This window comes from Plasmopara halstedii, assembly GCF_900000015.1.
Source record: "Plasmopara halstedii genome assembly, contig: Scaffold_3060, whole genome shotgun sequence".
Taxonomy (NCBI): domain Eukaryota; phylum Oomycota; class Peronosporomycetes; order Peronosporales; family Peronosporaceae; genus Plasmopara; species Plasmopara halstedii.
The window spans coordinates 1,722,029-1,740,910 of NW_020189964.1; the positions used below are offsets into that span (position 1 = coordinate 1,722,029).

Here is an 18,882-nt window from a genome sequence, read left to right on the forward strand (position 1 = left end):
TCAGCTATGTTGTATCAGACCTTAAGGTACTTCTCATGTTAGGGATGGTAAAGCATATTGGCATAGTAATAAATGTCACTTCACCTTTTCTCATCTTTACGTATGTCAATGACCCGCTCGAGGCGAGCAACACGTTGTGGGGCGGGCAGCTGACTTAAGCTTTTGTCATCAAGTGTGTATACACGGACGGGCAAATTCCATTACACTTGGTAGCACAAGTTGTCATTCAACCCCGACTACTTGGATAAATTTACCGATGGATAATGCGGACAATACAGGCGGCGGTCGTCCTAGTATCAACATGGAGGAATATTCGTTCCTAGGACACTCGCAATGGGTTAGTGTAGTGAAGCTGCGCTTTAATCGTAGATCACTCGGTCTCCGGTATACTCCAATTGAATCATGAGGCGATAAAGCAATGCTTAGCATATTTCGCTCCATATGAGCAAGGACCATTAGAATTTCTATCACAGTACATACCGAGCCAGTCTCGTCACCTCCCCACAAGCGCTGGTGACAACGTTGGTACTCACGGGAGGACCTGTTAAAAGCAAGATTTTATCGTCATTGCACGATGGTCCAAATTCGTGATGACAATAGTCAAGTGACCTTTGCTATGTCGCATTCGGATGGCCGTGCGGAGGATTGGGTAATAACGTGGGAGTTTTACTGTCTTGGCTAATCATCCACATGGCAAGAGTTGAAGAATGTCATGAAATCGGTGTTTTTAACCGAATGTGGCATTTTGACAACGGTCATGATGCCGTCAAGACAAAGGCACATTGTACGACTATGTACAGAAGCTCTGTGAGCTTCGTGCCAGTATGGCAACTGAACCACTGTCAGAGGCAGTGATGAACTCCATGTTTAGGAAGTGACTTACTTATGACTCCCCTGAGACTAAATATTTCAACTAGTGCCGAACAACTCTGGAAGATGCAGTAATAATTGCATTGCGTAAGAACTGCTGTCAGCGTGAAGCATGTAACTAATCGGTCAATCCGATGAAAGCTGTGACTGCTTTTATCGGAAATAACAAATCAATGGACCTTAGCGCGGCGACTGTCCGCGGGCAGCAAGTTTGCTTTTGCATATGTCAGCAATTCGATCACATCCATCGTGATTGTCTACGTGAGAGACGGAATGTTTCCAAGTCACATGGTACCAATATCTGGGAACGTCGGGACCCAATAGATGCAGGGCAGTCTACTGGAGCAATTATAAGCTTTTGTGAGTGTGGTGGTAGAGCCACTCATAATGGTTCAGCCCTCAGAGAGTCGTTGTTCGTCCTTAACGACACAAATCGGAGTGGTCTTCTCGTGGTCACAGCGAATGTTAAGGGTTACGGTCGTCCGTTCAAAGTCCGGCGCATCGAATCACTACGCGCAGTAGCGAGGTATTTCTGGAAATGATCCAGTGCTTCTGGATGCACTAAAATGAAGCAATAGCTTTACCCCATATAAGTTGGCCACTGGTGCGGTGGTCACCGCGAAAAAAAATATGGTCGACCTTGAACTGAAGTTTGAAGACTTCATGTCGAAGGAAGAACCAGTCCTCGAGTTGGACAAACGGTATACCTAATTTTAGGCATATCATGGCTTGAGAAGCATAAGCCGTGAATTGATTGGCGATCGGAAACGATTGGGAGCAGCTCGCCTGACGTAGGTGCATCTCTTGGGAGAAATGAACCCACATTCAATATGCACCAGAAGCAGCGCTCGGCAGTTATGCTGCTGGAAATGATCCACACTTCATTGGTATTTATCATGTGAATGACATTTCCTCAGGTTAGGGGACAAATAGAGTTGTATGAAGCGGTCACTCAGAAAGTGTGTCGATAGACCGAGTATTGCCCGGAATTAGTCGCTAAAAACCGAATGTATCGTTGTCAGGCATAGCGATTGCTCAACGGAAAAAATATGAGATAGAGATGACGATGGTTGCCCTCTTTAAGGTAGCCGAATGTTATCAACACGTGTGTAATGGAAAATCGTAGGAAGCGAATGTGGCTGGATATGCCAATAATCCCAATTATACAGCAGTTGAGTCGGATTGTTGGTCGGTGGTACAGATGACCACAAAGTTGATGCACTCACCTGTTGCATTGTTGAGCACACATGTGAAGATGTCAACGAAACTTGCTGATCGAGGTAGTGATTCTCCCGCTCTGGATGCGTTTGATTACGAGGGTAAATTAGTCCAGCGTACTACTCCCAAATATGGAAATATAGCATGCGGATATTGTTGTGGATGCAATAACAAGCTATGAAGTAGCCAGAACAGATGAGTTTTTGGCACCGTTGCCGATGACGGAAGAGCTAGCGGAGCTAAAAAAAAGTCATTAACGACGACTTCCTTCACGACCTCCGCAATGTCATCGCACTTGAGGTCGTGATCAACAGTCGATGGTTGACTCAGCGGGATTATGATCATTCTTACTTATGGATAACTTTGTTCTCGAGCAAATTAGACAGCGTATGGAGTCACGCAGAGGGTTGGCTATTTTGAAGAATCTAGCTGATCCCTATACTTCACTTGTTATGCAATACAAGGATGACGTCTTCAGTGCAAACCCACCCGTTGGTCTTTCACCCGAACGTACAGTTTGAAGCGAAATTGAACTCGACTTGCTCAAAAGATGCAGTACTTCGACAGTGACCACTGTCGTGAAAATAAAGTCATATATCGATGAGTTCTATACTCATAAGGAAGCTGCTGGTTTCGCGAGAGAAGGCCAATCCCCACAAGGCACCGACTTTTTGTGCGTGCAAACCAAATGATATATAGCGTACCGTTCATGCCTACAACAAGTTGAATGCGCAGGTGGCTTGTGCGCAAACGCCGATTTCGCGTAAACATGTCGTCATGCACCGGATGTCCGGCTGTGCACAATATAGTGAACTTGATCTGGTCGATGGATATTACCAAATTCTGATGAGGACGGAAGAGGTCTCTTTGACTGCTATTAATACACCGTCTGGTATGTTATAAGATTGGCTTGTGATGCCACAAGAACTACCCAATGCCCCAGCAATATTCAATCGATTGGTCTCATATCTATTTTAAGCACTACGTCGGTTTGCCCAAACATACTTTAACGATATTTTTGCTCATTCGACGGCAGAAGAAACGCACTTTGAGCACCTCCGTGTTGTGCTGCATTTTATGCGAGAATATTCAATGCAACCAAATCTTGCAAAGTGTGTTTTTGCTGCTAACGAAGTACCGGTCCTCGGTTGTTACGTCGGTGATAACGGTGTTCGTGTAGACCCAGAGAAGCTCAAAGCAATCGTGGAGTGGCTGGCGCCACGAGTCAAAAGGATTTAAGGGAATAAATCAGTTTGTTCAACTACCTGCATCGCTTCCCGCGTAACTACGCGGAAATGGCACGCTCACTATCAAACTTGCTTAAGAAAGACATACCATGGGAGTGGTCGTCCGCTTGTGATGAAATATTCACTCAAATAAAAAATAACTTGATGAAAGCACCATTCCTTGCTTTACCTGATAATACGAAGTCATATAGTGTGGTGTGTGATGCTTCTGAGTTTGCAATCGGTTGTGCATATTTTTATAGCACTCAGAAGGACACAATCGTGTCTTGCCGTTGCCATCGCGACAGCTGAAGCCAGCCGGCACAAACGAAGTACATTGTCCACGACAAGAAGCTTTGGCAATGAATTATGCTCTCGTGAAGTATCCTGTTCACCTCTTGGGTTCAAGTCCGCTTATCGAATACATCGATCTTGCATGCTTACGTTATGCAGTTCAGTCGTTTCACTTGTCACAGCTTATGGCTCGCTGATTGTCATTCCTCGCAGAATACAACTTCACGGTTGCGTACAAGCCAGGAAAACTGAACATGCTGGCAGACGCATTGTCACGTCGTCCTGATTATAAGCTAGCTCGTATCAGCTATATCGAAAGCGATGTATTCGATATGATACGTCGAGCGTATGTTGAGGGTGACCAGTGTGATCTGATCATCAGAGTACTAACATCGAATGATGTCTGATTCTATGACAAGCGACATGGTCGTTTAGTTTCAACATTACATTAATGTGCATGAAAGGATAGTCTTCTTGACTATGAATTTGCACATGACTACGAGCCACGGATAGAGGTTCCCCTCAACGATGATTTGAGGTACAAGATAGTGTACGAGGCGCATGGTACGCCGATGACCGGTCCCTTTGACTGTGAGAAACCCTACTAGTCTTTCAGTGACAAATTTTGGTGGCTCCACATGTACAAGAAGGTGACACTTTACGTGGAGACATGTGATTTCTGTCAGCGAGTGAAGAACACACGTCACACGGTAGTACCACTGAGGAAACGTCCAGTTCCTACTGATTGTTGGAAGTCAGTAGGTTTCAACTTTGTTTTCAGCTTTTCTGAAACTGCTGATGGTCAAAATGGGCCTTCTCCATTGTTGACATACTCAGCAAAATGGCTTGCATCGCTCCTCATTTGTCTACGAGAGCGCATACGCTCGAACACTGCTTAGAATTGGTCGATGGGGAGTCCCATATCCAGTCTGATTACTTATCAAGGTTGTATGCAAATAGATAATCGATATAAGTATATAAGTATGCTTATGCGGCCTTGACATACACGTCATCGGACAGTTGAATGACCCCCCCTGGGGCGTAACCAGTCACTTTAAGTGGGCAAACTGAACGTGGTCGGCGATGTCTTGAGACGCTTCTGTGCGAAAAATACCGCAAATTATAGCTCGTTGTTACCATTAGTAGAGCTGGCAATGAACAATTCAATTCATTCATCCATGGATTTACGCAATTTTTATGGTTGGCTTGTGAAACCCGCAAGTACCGCGTTGTGCGATGGGTTGTGTCTCTGATCTGAGTGGGGGGGGCTCGGCAAATTGCGGCCTCCCAAACTCATGCCCAATATCGAGTGTCGATTGTGTGGAGAGGAAACATGATGATGCTTTTCTGCGCGATATTGGATCGCTGGACGTATAACATATTCGAGTCTTCATGGTTCACCTCCATCAGGAGTAATCGGTCTGATGGTGCGAATATGCGACTCGAATCCTCCGTTGGGCATCCATTCGACTAAAGAGTTCGTCATACTGTAGGGTGAAACCACCTCGTCTATCGTGAAAGTGATTCTGACGATCAAGTTCACAATAGTGCAAATGCGCTGAATGACTGGTATTGGAACAGTATCCAAGTTCAATGGTAACAAAGATCTCATTTGAAGCAAGCGTGCGGGTTTCAATTATGGGAAGAGTTTGACAGAGTGTGACGAAGAGCGAAAGAAGCATTTGAAAAAATTCTGAAGAAAATTTAAAGAATTTTTGCAAATCCACTTTTGAGTAGGGAGTGGTGCAATGGGCTAGGTCCTATTACATATTTGTGTGGACTGCATACTTTGTCTATATACACCCTGTATTATTGTATTTCCCATTCAGCTTTGTTGTATCAGAACAAAAGGTTATAAAGCCTATTGACTATTAATAAAAATCATTTCACCTAACTTCCTCTTTACTTTAGTCAACGGCCCGCTGGAAGCAAGCAACACGCGGTTAAGCGTGTCTGTCGACTCAATCCTTCCTTAATACACGGACGGGCAATTCTCTTAACATCGTGCTGCACTTTCTCGTTGAAAATTCTCGTAATGGCACTCGACAACATTGCTGTTGCAACTACAGCAGTCAGTAATATGCTATTTTAAATCACTTCTAGCCAATTCAATTATAATCTGTAAGAGTTGAATAACTAACAGCTATGGATTTTTGGACAAGACGACGGCTATGCTAGCCTGGTAGTGTATCTAAAGCATCACTTGAGTTTGTTTTCTTACAATACCTGGCACATGAAGAAATTGGGTATGCACAGTAAAATCAAGCTGCAAAAATAGGTCGAAAATTTAGATCGTGATATGGCAATCAGCGATCAATTGAAAATTTACCTTTTACAGTGCAAAAAAGGTGAAATCAACAATGTAGTCGTAGAGGACATAAAGTTGAGCAAAATTATAGAAATATAAATCTGTTCAACTGACATACGCGTTGTACCCTCATGTGTGTCATCCCCAAATCCTATGGCACACACACCATGAGTGTGGAAGATCTTTCCATTGTGGATCATCTCCCATTGTGCATCATCCCCCATCTAGGTCATCCCACCCCGTTCGTCCTGTGCTGTGGTCAATCTGCAACATTTTTAAAGTGCCGCTGCTCAAATCATTATACAATAATTAAATAGAAATTACAGGTCTCTTTTACATTCCAAGTGCTAGCGTAAAGCCTTGAAGCGCTGCAGAGCTGAAAAATCAATTTTGGTTGATGTTGGTATGGATATTGACATGAGCTGCACTTTACATTCCATGATCTAAAGTCCATGGATCAACAGGGTGAGTGCGGGATTGGAGAGGTGGCAACGCGCTGCATCCTTATCGTTCGGTGTTACTACCAGAACTAATTTCTACTTGACTGCTTACACAAGCGTGATCTATGCCACAAAATGGGTGCATCGTTTTTACTCAGTTCGGACATTATATGGCAATTTTGGCTAATTTTGGTCTTCACCACAGAGCATAATGGTTCAGGGTAACCTCTGTGGGATGAAGAGGCCGAAGATGAGAATTCATTAAGGTGGTTTGTTGAAATGCTGCGGCAATGTGCAAGAAGTTACGTTTTGCAGCAAAAAGGATGATCTACACCGAACACCATCCACACCTGTGTGTGTGTGTGGCACTCACAGGGATATGATCCACCAAGGGGGGATGAAACACACGATTTAGGGATGAAGAGAGAGAGATAGCGGAGGAAATGATTCACACGATCTGGGGATGATCCACACGAGAAAAAAGATTCACGCGATTTGTGGATAATCCACACGGGATTCCATCCACACACATCACAAGCATTTTGCTTAATCTGATCCAAGTAACAGGTGGTATAGCAAGGATTGCAGTCAGCGATGTGAGAGAAACTATAACGTAAATTACGGGCACTGAGATCATTACTATTCTGTCTACAAAATAGTATCTTAATCGATTACATTCTGCTGTAAAATGTATTCTTACAACAGCTATCGACATCGCTAAGATCGTTCAGTGGATTCCACTACGCTTTTTCATTACGCGACAGAACTCCTCTTCGTAAATCAGTACGTCTTCATCGCGATCTGCTTCATCAATTTTATCATGCATTTCTTCATACGTCAAAGTTTCGCCTAGTTCTGCACACACACACGCTTTAACAAACTTGCCCGTGTTATCATCGTTAAAAAGCTGGAAGATCGTGTTTTCCGTTCAAAGACAAGTTTAGCTTCGTCAAGCAGACTCTTTCTTTTTAAACGTACTATTTTACCCGTCGATGATTCGAGTGCCGCCGTGATATCGCACTGCGCTGTCAAAGCTTCAATCGGTAGCGTGACGAACGTTTGGGCGTTAGCTGTATCCGCAGCTTATCATCCATTTAAATGATTGTCTTTGACTCATCCTTGCCAATGTCAATAACCTTCTGACGAATTGACTTGACATCCGAGCGCCCGCATAGCAGCTTCAGGTTCCCGTATGTCGATGGTACTAGAAGGAACTGTATCAAAGAGCCGGAAAGCCTCTTTGATCTCTTCTAGATCCTCGTTATTCTATACTTTTTTAACTGGCGTGGGCTTGCGACGTAGCGCGTCGAAGCTGACATGAATAAAAAATCGCCATTACTCGTACCAACAGACAAAGAGCATCGAGAACTTACCATTTATTGTGCTTAAAGATATCTCAGTGTTACTTTTCTTGCTGTATCTGATAGTTTCGAACCGGACCAGAAGATTCACATCCCAAGAATCCTTGCGCACTATCTTTTCCTCTGGCTCTCTTTAAAAATTAGTATGTGTTATAACGGCACGAGGCAAATTACATGTAAATGTTAGAGACGACAAGAATAAACGTCTGTTCTCATTGTAGCACTGAAAGCAGCTTATATGGCAGTAAAGTTTTGCAGCGTGCGTTCAAAATTGGCATCGAAGTGCAAAGTTTAAACGTTCCGTGATATACACAGGCGATGGATGTGCTTTGATCATCCTTACGGGTACAACTTATGAACACGAGTGTGCTAATTTGATTATCTGCCTCTTTCAAGAGTACTGCTCATTGCAAGGTGCTTATCTCAGATGATGTTCCAAACCGATCCTTAAGAATCTGTAAACTGAGCAACAAAGTTTCGCAGTTTAACATGGATGGCTGATTCCATTTGACATTTTCCCGTCTAAGGCCTTCATTCCTAAAATTTCTCACCTCCAACAAAGTTGACCATGAAGCTTTCTGTCACGTTTGGATTAGTTGCTGTGACTGTCACGTCATCATGTGCTACTGCCTCTGTTGTCGATAATCATCACGAAAACGCTATCGTTTCTCATCCCAATGCTTTGCCGTGCACTGACGCACTCTGCAATGAAGATGACGCTCCTGTGTGCGGTTTCGATAACAAAACTTACGTCAACGCGTGCATCTTCCAGGCGGCCAACTGTCTCACTAATATCACGATGGCCTATTCAGGTCCTTGTCGTGATATGAACGTGGATAACCAGCGAATACACTCGCCAGCATTGGCGGCTTCGTTAAGCGAGAGAACGCCTATGATTCAGGACCGTACTCAATCAGCTAATGAAGAACGAATCCGACCTATTACTGCAAACGTTGTGATTGTACGTCCCGTAGAATCACTGAATCCTGATAAACTGCGGGATGTGCAGAAAACTTGCAGCGGGACCTAATGGTTATGGAAATATGTTAAATGCAAAGGTCCATCCCTACATGTACCTCGAAGTATTGGATAATGCTTCCAACACCATTAATAGGATAGTGACGAGACTGTACAAGTTGTTGTCGCCTCACACTGCGGATATGGTGGGACGGACAAAAGATGAACAAAAGGCTGTGAAACTCTTGCAACGGCTTCCTGAGGTTCTTTATCGCCAGTACGATCACTATGTCGATTTGTATCGACAATTATATGGGGGTCAAATTTTAATCAAAAAAAGAAACTTGGATCTACCGATGAATTTGCAGCCATCGCACCACCAAGTATCTGCACAACCACCAAACTAAATCAATAGTTTCTTGGACCAAATTTCATAAAGAAGTCATAGTGATAACTTTAGAGCATTTTTGATCTTTCAGTTTTATTTCTTTTGTTTTGATTAAATATTTCTTTATTTGATTAAATATTTCTTCTTTTCATAAAATAGTACCATCTTCAAGAATCTTTCATCAGCTCATTTTAACATTGAGTTTCAGACTGCGTGGCTTCTGTCTCCTCGCACTTCTCGTCTTGACCTCCTCATTGTCTGAAATCGTCGCTTGGCTCGCCATGTTGCTCGCTTCCTCTAGTAAGAATCGATAATTGAAACGACCCTCTTCCAGCCTAAGCGTCAATAACTGTTGGATGGCAAGCCCTGTACTTATGGTCATCGAGGTGTTGATGTGGGTACACGATGCACCTCACAAAGGTAACGGTCGAGAGGAGAAGGCCTCTCAGTCCGGTTCAGTTTACAACACACCGAATCTATCTCATAACTTTCGAACGCGACTTACGTCGCAGTATCTCCAGAAAAATACTGTGTACCAAAACTCTGACAAACGGCGATACGAAACCATTTTTGATGTCCCCGTCAAGCGGCTGAGCTTATTTTGTTCTATTTGATCCCCGATTTAACACATGAGCTTCACTAAGGACAATGACTTGTTAATTCATCAAAGGGCGAGTCATCCAATTTCGATGATGTCGTCAACAATACTTCCTGTTCAAATGAGCACTACAACTACAGATTCAACAATAGCACGATGTGTGCGTAATTTTGACTCCCGTCAGAATCTGCTACTATTTAAATGTTGCATATATGGACTATTCCTTGACATATTTTTACACTATTCAAATTACCTCGACATTATTCAACACTATTGAAAATAAAAGGTACTACAAATACCTTATCAAACATCAAACAAATGACATAACAGATCACAGTAGAATCTTGTAAGAAGCTCATCCTCCTACAATATATTTATATCTGATTTATGACAAGTCGATTCATTGTATGAGCTGCCTATGACGACGCACCCCAAACGTGTATTTAAAAGACTAAAACACTTACAGCGAAAGAAATACCGTGTCCATTGCGAAGATCAAGCTTTGACTCAAAGACAGAGATCGGATACATATGCTTCAATCCAAGAGTTGATACAGTTCTCATTCCTTACATACCCCTCATTTGAGCCCAGGATGAGAATATATCACCGACGCGCTCTTACCGCACGGGTACCCTTACATGGACGTTTAGACCCTGGAAACAGCCCTGGTGTACCCGGCAGTCCACTATCCGCTCGACGTGGATGTTCGCCATCCCTCGCTCATCGACTCGAGACTGACCTTCCCACGGCTAGCTCTTGTGAACTATCTGACTATAAATGCACGTCAGCTTTCGTCGAGAGTTTCAGCAAGCGTGTATATCAAGATGTAGAAAGCATGTTCCGGGTAATGCTGTAGAGCGCAGATGTCGATATAAAGCATTTGCCATTGAAAAATCTGTCGGAGAATTCTTGGCTGTATTTTTAACGGTGTTAGTGCCGTCGACAATTGCGAGATGAGCCTTTTCGACGCTCCATAACATCTACACCGCCGTTTTCTGATGCATCTCTCAGCATACAGAAATATAAGCTTATATCGTCAACACTTATCCGAAATCAGCGGACTGAAAGCAGGCGTCAGCGAATTCATTTTTCCACTCCTCGCGTTGGTTACATACTAGGTCACCAGAAAAAAGCACTGTACGAACAGCTTCTTATTTCTCAACCAAGATTACGTAAACACGTGCTTTAAAAAATGTATTAAAATTTGGATTTCCTCACTATGCCTTTCCATTAGACGTGGGGGCAATACTGAAAAACAGCGAGCCCTGAGTAAAGTAGACGTGCAAATGTATATGCAAACACTTTTGAAACATGGTAGCTGAATAAAAACCTTAAATCTATTTTAGTTTACAGCGAAGCGAACAATTGCTTCTGACCCGTTGGGCGTGCGCATTGAGTAGCGGGGCTTCCGTAGCTTAGCGCTTGAGGAAGCGTAATGTAGGTCACCGACCGTTCGTTCTTTACAAGAATCAATACGAGTGTAGTGGATCGCAATCCGCTTCCTCCAAGAGTAGTTAGTACCTTAACCAAGGCTAAACTCATCGATTTTAATTTAAAGCTGACTTTAATTTATTTTATTTTATCTGTGGCAAAGCCGCCTAATTTTAAATGTTTAAATTTTCCTAAATATATATAGTAAAATCCAAATACATGCATAACTACTGGCTACCTAGCCCCATACCGAATTCCTGTTTGGATGTGGTCACACCATGTCTATCTCGTGTGACACATACCACTGTTACCGGGGTACGTGTAACCCCCGTTGCACATTTCCTCATCAATTTGTGGTATACGACATTTCATAGACACGAGGACGCACAGGCAGCCCGCTACCACATTGGTCTGACTCGGCTTATATATTCCACCGTTGATGTATACGTAAAAATTCTGGCATTGTTTGCGAGATGTGGTGACGACATTGATGTGCGAATCGGAAACCATGAAATTCCAAACGGATTTGAGTCAAGAAAATGGGCCACTATCATGACAAGTGCATACTCCATCGCCTTAAGCTGGCGAGACCTGATAGCAACAACGCCTTCACGCCCATCGGCATTAATGAAGAATACAGCACAGCCTATAAAAATGGCTGAAGCATCATAAACAACAAAAATAAATAACTCGGTTTGAAATGACCGATAACGGAGCACATTGTTCGCATCCTCGAAAGAAGTATCGTTTGCTGCATCCCATCATCTGACGTCCTCTACGTTGGTCATAACTGGTGCGTTGAAAACTATAAGAATATCTTGATCCACACCGCGCAAAGTACCCACCGCACTGAAAGAACTGTTACAGTCATTTGAATGAACTTGATAAATATTACCAACTCAATAGGGGATCTGAACGTATGCAGCCGATCGAGTTTTTCAGCAGCACGTCTGTTCTAAGGATCGGTGTTGGGGACTTATTTTTGGCTGCATTTAGCTTGACTAAAATCATTGACAATTTGTCACTTGGCGTTAGCTTTTTTAACAAAAAAATGTCGGTGCCGAGTAGAGATTTACAAATTTTCGCCGGAATCACTTTATGCCGGATGAATCACTTTACACCAGATAGAAAAATGCATGTATGGCGTCTCATATTTTGTCTGGTAAGAAGGGCTAACATGTGACCGTCTTTGAAGCCAGGTCACTGCTATGGCACACATCTTGATCATGACCAATAAGCATAATGGTATTTCCATCAAACCAGAAAACGTTTTGGGTCTTCTTTTGATGTTTTCTCAGAGATATAATCTGGTGACTCTCGTTAGATATTATCCTCGGAGTCCACGATATATCATCATGTGTTCCGCTCACCTTGAGGCAAATTGCCGCTTCTGTCTCTCAAGCCGTTTTTATATATACGATTCACATATTAACCCTGTAGCTCAAGGCGCTGAAAGATATCTTTGCTAGACTTTTAGACACTCATATGTCCTTCAACGAGGCTATTGCAGCTTAACCTCTACACCAAGAGCGATTTTGTTTCCCCAAGAGCTAAACTTATAAACTATTGAAATATTGTAGGAGAAAGTGCGTGGCAATGAATGCACTCAGCTTGAATTCGATCCATTGCTCATGGTGCTTAAAATAAACCTCACCTTAGAAGAGTACGTATCTTGGATACGGACCTAGGACGAGACAACGTACAACATAGATATATTTTACAAATTTCACTGCAGGCTTCATTAAAGCAAGTGTTATTTCATCATGATTCGCGTTGTAAGTCGCATGATTCGAATCCGTAGTTGGCATTTTCAATGCCATCGCGTCCCATCTCAAGTGAATCAAGGAAATCGTTTTGTGCTTCAACCCAAGGTAGAGAGAACAAAAGGAAGACTTGAGCCGGTGCTGATGTTGATGAACGGTTCAGATGATGAAGAGCTAAGAAGGCAGTGATGCTTTAAAGCGTGCTCGAATTGTTGAAGATGGACTCATTATAGAAGCTGCTCTTGCCCACGCCGTGAGCATTAACGACGAAACCGCCTTACCGACTACGTATGCTCAAGCAATGGCAAGCGACGATGCAGGATAGTGGATAAACACTGAACTTTGCTCTCATGAAGAAAATCGAACGTGGATATTCATCCCACGAGAAAAGATCAGTCGCACAATCGGTACACGATGAGGTTTTGCGAAGAAACGTAATCAGAATGGCGTTATCGTGCGGTACAAGGAGGGGCTTGTCGCAAAAGGCTTCAAGCAGAAGTATGGCGTCGATATTTTTGAGACTTATTCCTCGGTTGCCAGCATGGATTCGATCCGGAAATTTCACTTATGCGCGGAATGCGACTATCAAATGGAACAGCTGGATGTCGACTCGGCTTTTCTCAACAGCGTGTTGACGGACAACGTTTTTATGGAAGTCCCCCTTGGTGTCGACAACGCTCAAGATTACGTGTGTCAGCTGATCAAGGCTATTTACGGATTGAGGCACGCAGCAAAGGCTTGGAACAAAACAATACATCGTGTCTCTGTGGCGAATGGTTTCAAGAGCTACGGCGCGGACCAAAGCGTTTATGTCAAGAGCTCTCAAGAAGGCAAAGCATCATGAATCGAGAGATGACATCAACGGTGTCTAGGTCACAAATCCCCGCAAGCATGGGTAGACAGCGCAGCGATAAAGCGATGGATAATTCTTCAGCTCTCTCTGCTTGACACCAGTAGGAGAGGCTATCTCGTATTGGACTCGGTGTGAACCGACATCTACACGGAGGTCAAGGACAAGTGTCGGACGCGTAAGTTTGGAATGTGTGTTGTTCCTTGCGGACTAGCAACCCAACTACAGGCCGGTGTTGTTGCTATTTACAGAAAGCTCAAAGAGCTGAAAACAACGCGTGGAAGGTAAGCGATCGAGTCTCGTACCCAAAGCTTGATAATCCTCGTCCTTCTGAGGTCATTGTTTTAGTGACAGGGCTATCGTGCGTGGCGCAAGGAGGGTTCAGCAACCGTTTACATTCATCGCTGCTGCAGGCTTCCTCGACAATGCCCACAACTGGCATATTGCCCGCCACGATGTCTACGAAGAGATATTTCTCGCGGCTCGGGAGACTAAAAAGACCGAAAGTGAGACCAACCCGTTCAACATGGAGGAGCTCGACGACTGCCTCGATGAAATAACTATCAATCCTGGTGAATAAAAGCCCGATTACCGAATGTAGTCCGATTTTCCAACTATTTCAAGAAGACTTAGAAGAATTATGGTACACATACATCAGATGAATATTTTGACTGTTAAGAATTTTTTACTCCAAACCCACAATAATTTGAGACTCGTTGTTATAATACTAATGTAAATTTGATGATAATCTTCTTTTCCTCAACATGCTGCGCTTTGATAGCCAGGTCGCCATTGTCACAGGCTCCGGCGCCGGCATAGGTCGATGCTATGCTCTTCTTTTTGCTGAGCGCGGTGCTAAAGTGTACGCTTTATTTGTTTACACTAATCACATGCCCCTGTTCATTCAACACTTTCCCGTGATGCAAGATAGTGTGGTAAATGATTGTAATCGGGAAGCAGCAGACTCAGTCATCATCGAGATCAAGGCCAAGGGTTCGTAAGCATAATATTCAAGAAAGTAAAGTATTTGGCCATCTTGAACAAGTAATGCTTGGCTGCTATTTTTTGTGCAATCAGGTGGTGCAGCGGTCGCAGACTACAATTCGGTGATGGATGGTGATAAAGTTGTAGCGACTGCTATCGATAATTTTGGCCGCGTGGACATACTCGTGAACAATGCTGGTATCCTTCGTGATGTTTCTTTTGCTAAGATGACTAAGGCTCACTGGAATCAAGTGCTCGACGTGCATCTTCAAGGAAGTAAGTTTCTTTTTGTCAGCTGGTGAAATGTTAACAATTATGCATGATCATCATGCAGCGTTTGCCGTGACTCATGCGGCGTGGCCTTACATGCGTAAACAAAAATATGGTCGCATTATTGTAATCACGTCGGTAAATGGTCTGTATGGTCAGTTTGGCCAGGTCAATTACTGTTCCATGAAGGCTGCAATGACTGGGTTTGGCAAAGCACTTGCCAAGGAAGGTGCACGGTCAAACATCAAGGTGAATATCGTGGCCCCAGGTGCTGGGTCGAAGATGACCGAGTCTATCTTGCCCGCAGAACTTGTTGCCAAATGGAAACCCGAGTATGTAGCCCCAACGGTCGCGTTTTTGTGCCATGAGTCAGTCCCATGCTCGGGCAAAATTTTCGAAAGCGGTGGTGGATTTGTCGCACAGGTCAAGTATGTGCGCAGTGCTGGTGTGTTTTTCGACTTGGAGAAGGAGATTACACCCGAGGCTGTGCAAGCTAAATTTTCCTCAATTACGGACTTCAGTCATGCCACGGATCCTGATGACGATAAAGTCACACCACAGCTACAGCAGATTTTGAATGCTAAGCTATGACGTTAGTTAACGAGGCTTTGTTCATCAGACTGAAATAATAAACCCAATTATGTGGTGCACTTACGTAGGGTTATCTGTATAATCATTACAATATTCAATGATCCGCCTTAAAGCTAAGCAAGCAGAAAAGAAGGCTGAGGAGGAGGAAGCCGCAGCTGCTTCCGAGCCACGTGAAAGTGTTCCTTTCAGTAAACCAAAGACAAAAATACTTGGCGTTGGTCGCGGTAAACGCGGCGGTACGAGTAAGGAGAAGAAGCGTACCCCCGGCGAGATTCGCATTCAAAAAGGTGATTTGATAGAACTAAAGTGACAGTGGGCAAAGCGTTAGCTCAGTGATAGTGACATTTTCTTCTTTATTAAAGACATTGCAGAGCTGGATGGTGGAAAAGCAGCGACCGTCGCTTTTCCAGAAGTGAATGACCTCACGATGTTTAATGTGAAGGTGCGAGAGAGCTCTGCTAAAGTTTATGCTAAATGATAGCTAAGCTTTATGAGTAGATTGCAGTGGATACGGGACTTTGGAAAGGCGCGTCCTATGATTTCAGCTTTAAAATTCCTCCGGTAGGTTAGTCAGCCAGATATGTAGCTGCATATAAAGTTTTGATGCACTTATTCCGTCTACATTTCCAGATGTATCCTCATGATCCACCGAAAGTGCGATGCTTGACAAAGGTATGCTTGAACTTGGCTCGTATATGTTTTGGTACACTGTGCTATACGCTAATTATATGCCTTGTAGATTTATCACCCGAACATTGACCTTGACGGTAATGTTTGCCTAAATATATTACGCGAAGATTGGAAACCTGTTTTAGACATCAATTCGGTCATCTACGGCCTAATTTATTTGTTTTACGAGCCTAATCCGGACGACCCACTCAATAAAGGTTCGTGGCACTACAGTTTCCTGTCGAATGAGAAAAGTTGTATGACTTGTATGATGATAATTCTGATTATTACGAGAGTAGAAGCTGCAGAACTATTTCGCAACGATCCGAAACAATTTGCTGCGGCTGTGCACAGGTCTTTACGAGGATTCACTGTCCAGGGTATCGAATTTGAGAGGCTGATTTAAGCTCGAGATATTCTTCGGGTGCATGAATACGTCTGCTGTGATTATATTAAAGTTTCGGCTCAGCAATAGTTACGTCTCACAATTTAAACTCAGAATTATCTAGAAAGCACCGACTAGCAACAACGAACGTGAGTTGACTGACATTTGTACATTACCTTTCTTTTCCTTGTAAACATAATCAGGCAAACTCAGTACATTAAGTGGAAACATTATGAAATGTAAATCGCTTCAATTTCTTCCGATGTGCTGTCACGAAGTACATTTTCCTAAACATGAGGATAACTATGTTACTCAACAATCTCAATGTATGCAAAAATCCATGAATGACTGGTCATGTACCCGTTGTAGCTTGCACTTTCCTCCTACTGCAAGGTCAAGCGAATATTCATAGAAAAAACCGTCTGTGGTTGCCACATAAAGCTGCACAATTGGCTTGGTGGCATCTCGTGGGCCATGAATGGCACATTTGTTTGGCACTCCAGTTGAGCGAAGCCGAGCCTGTACAAAATGGTGAATATTGCTCGATTGATTTCAAGAAATTTGCATAGAAAAAAATGATCGTACATAAGCAAAGTCACGAGTTCCTTCAGCAATACCTGACAAAGAACTTGGTAAATAGGCGCTCACAGCACCAGCTACATCATCCAAGTTGTTGCCCGCGGAGCTTTTCACTGAGCTAGGAATATTCGATGCAGTGACTTTATCAGGTGCCGACCCCAGCGTTGTGAAGGCAAATGGACTTGGTGGTGTGGTGCCACTTCCAAAAACAGTAGAGCCAAAAGTGTTTCCAGCAACTGCAAGGGTTGATGTAATGGGTGTGAAATGACCAAAACTTCCTGTTGCAGAGCTCTCAGCTCCAGTTAGCGAGAAGAAATGAATGGTACCAGTTTCACTTGATGCACACAAGATAGTGGAGTTCTCGTTAAAGGCTAAGCAGTAAATCTGGGCACCATAAGAACCACGTCGAAATGCAGCGATCTTTTTACCGCTTGGAATATCAAATACACGAATCAATGTACCCTGTATCGATCTCACCAGTCAGCACAAATTGAGCATGAATAAATTAGTCGAAATCTTATCGCACCGATTCAGAGGCAGTTGCGAGTAATGTGCCCGAAGAATTGAATGACATGGCCACCGGCGCTGTACGATGAGCTTGAAAAGCATTTAACACACTCAAGTTATTGGCATCATATAGTACAATTTCCCCAGGTGAAGCACCCGAAGGAAAGGCAAGATGACCATTATCGTGTGGAGAGAGCACACAAAGTGCTTTTGGATTCGGTGATGTATCAAGAGTCTCTAATACTTTCATGGTGCTTATGTCAAATATGTAAATCTTGCGCTCCAACACCGTCACCAATCTGTAAATTTTACAATACGAACACAATGTCAGGTTCGGCATCTCTGTGATTTCAAAGCCATTACCTTTGTCGATTCATGCGTACGGCCAATACGGCTGTGATAAAATTAAGATCACAAATGGCAGCCCTTGTTTTGGTATTCCACACACGCAGCCGACGCGGGGAGAATGCAGGCTAAGCAGACATTAAAGCACAAGCAGCAAAAATTTAGCTGGAACTTTTTGTCCGTTATGTAATGAAGCATGAACCTGCTCCCCTGCACCCACTAAGGCCACTAAACTTGTACAGTATAGCATCTCAGCGATACCAATGCCTCCAATATCTTCTTGAAAACATTTACCAAATGGTTCACAGTTGTAGATAGCAAAACTTTGACGCGTGCCCACGCTGATGCATCTGATACAAATATCGATTCGTAAATGGAGACGGGATTCTTCAGGTGTACAAAGCTAAGTACAAACCGTGCACACGTACGAGGCTTCTTGATTAAAATTAAAGAAGAGCAATTCAGTGCTACGGCTGTCGACACTACTCATATTTATTTTGTATGATAACTGCTGACTTCTTTATCGATGATTTAAGCCAATCAAATAAGTCCTTTGTGATTAATAGAGTACCATCTTTATGCTATGTTGGATGTGGACTTATAAGTGTTGACGTAGCTTACCTCGTTTAAGAGAATGGCATCACGAGTATTTAGGTTTCGATATGATTGAGGCGGGAGATGAAATGATTTTCGTAACTTAATATACAGTAACACAGTTTTACTTCTGCTGTTGTTAATTTTGAATCTAGAATACAGGGCATGTAAACACCTGAGGCGCAATCAGTTTTCCTTGTTGAACAAAATAGGTAGCCCGATACGCTACCCCTGCGCAAAAGTGCTGCAAATGT

The 18,882-nt window shown here is 43.3% G+C and overlaps 7 protein-coding genes across 7 annotated transcripts; 3 read left to right on the forward strand and 4 right to left on the reverse strand.

The window, feature by feature from the left end:
• Nucleotides 1-5,825: 5,825 nt before the first annotated feature.
• Nucleotides 5,826-6,356, reverse strand: PHALS_06848 (uncharacterized protein; the record flags this gene model as incomplete). The annotated part of the gene is made up of 5 exons (XM_024720208.1): nt 5,826-5,874; nt 5,938-6,067; nt 6,155-6,180; nt 6,254-6,284; nt 6,350-6,356. 5 exons carry the CDS (start codon nt 6,354-6,356, stop codon nt 5,826-5,828), a joined length of 243 nt encoding a protein of 80 aa, XP_024585430.1.
• Nucleotides 6,357-7,083: 727 nt separating this feature from the next.
• Nucleotides 7,084-7,529, reverse strand: PHALS_06849 (calciumdependent protein 5; the record flags this gene model as incomplete). The annotated part of the gene is made up of 3 exons (XM_024720209.1): nt 7,084-7,263; nt 7,335-7,426; nt 7,493-7,529. The coding sequence occupies 3 exons, from the start codon at nt 7,527-7,529 to the stop codon at nt 7,084-7,086; spliced, it is 309 nt and encodes a 102-aa protein (XP_024585431.1).
• Nucleotides 7,530-8,285: 756 nt separating this feature from the next.
• PHALS_06850 (Protease inhibitor protein) lies at nt 8,286-9,081 on the forward strand (the record flags this gene model as incomplete). Its single annotated transcript, XM_024720210.1, has 2 exons — nt 8,286-8,720; nt 8,776-9,081. 2 exons carry the CDS (start codon nt 8,286-8,288, stop codon nt 9,079-9,081), a joined length of 741 nt encoding a protein of 246 aa, XP_024585432.1.
• A 129-nt stretch (nt 9,082-9,210) lies between these two features.
• Nucleotides 9,211-9,444, reverse strand: PHALS_06851 (uncharacterized protein; the record flags this gene model as incomplete). The annotated part of the gene is made up of 2 exons (XM_024720211.1): nt 9,211-9,237; nt 9,310-9,444. 2 exons carry the CDS (start codon nt 9,442-9,444, stop codon nt 9,211-9,213), a joined length of 162 nt encoding a protein of 53 aa, XP_024585433.1.
• Nucleotides 9,445-14,468: 5,024 nt separating this feature from the next.
• On the forward strand, nt 14,469-15,549 carry PHALS_06852 (peroxisomal multifunctional; the record flags this gene model as incomplete). Its single annotated transcript, XM_024720213.1, has 4 exons — nt 14,469-14,566; nt 14,636-14,697; nt 14,782-14,964; nt 15,023-15,549. The coding sequence occupies 4 exons, from the start codon at nt 14,469-14,471 to the stop codon at nt 15,547-15,549; spliced, it is 870 nt and encodes a 289-aa protein (XP_024585434.1).
• A 97-nt stretch (nt 15,550-15,646) lies between these two features.
• Nucleotides 15,647-16,624, forward strand: PHALS_06853 (rub1-conjugating enzyme e2; the record flags this gene model as incomplete). Its single annotated transcript, XM_024720214.1, has 6 exons — nt 15,647-15,836; nt 15,912-15,991; nt 16,048-16,110; nt 16,180-16,221; nt 16,289-16,436; nt 16,518-16,624. 6 exons carry the CDS (start codon nt 15,647-15,649, stop codon nt 16,622-16,624), a joined length of 630 nt encoding a protein of 209 aa, XP_024585435.1.
• Nucleotides 16,625-16,833: 209 nt separating this feature from the next.
• Nucleotides 16,834-18,524, reverse strand: PHALS_06854 (Uncharacterized conserved protein, contains WD40 repeats; the record flags this gene model as incomplete). The annotated part of the gene is made up of 7 exons (XM_024720215.1): nt 16,834-16,890; nt 16,964-17,122; nt 17,189-17,644; nt 17,709-17,988; nt 18,053-18,162; nt 18,237-18,384; nt 18,463-18,524. 7 exons carry the CDS (start codon nt 18,522-18,524, stop codon nt 16,834-16,836), a joined length of 1,272 nt encoding a protein of 423 aa, XP_024585436.1.
• Nucleotides 18,525-18,882: the final 358 nt, after the last annotated feature.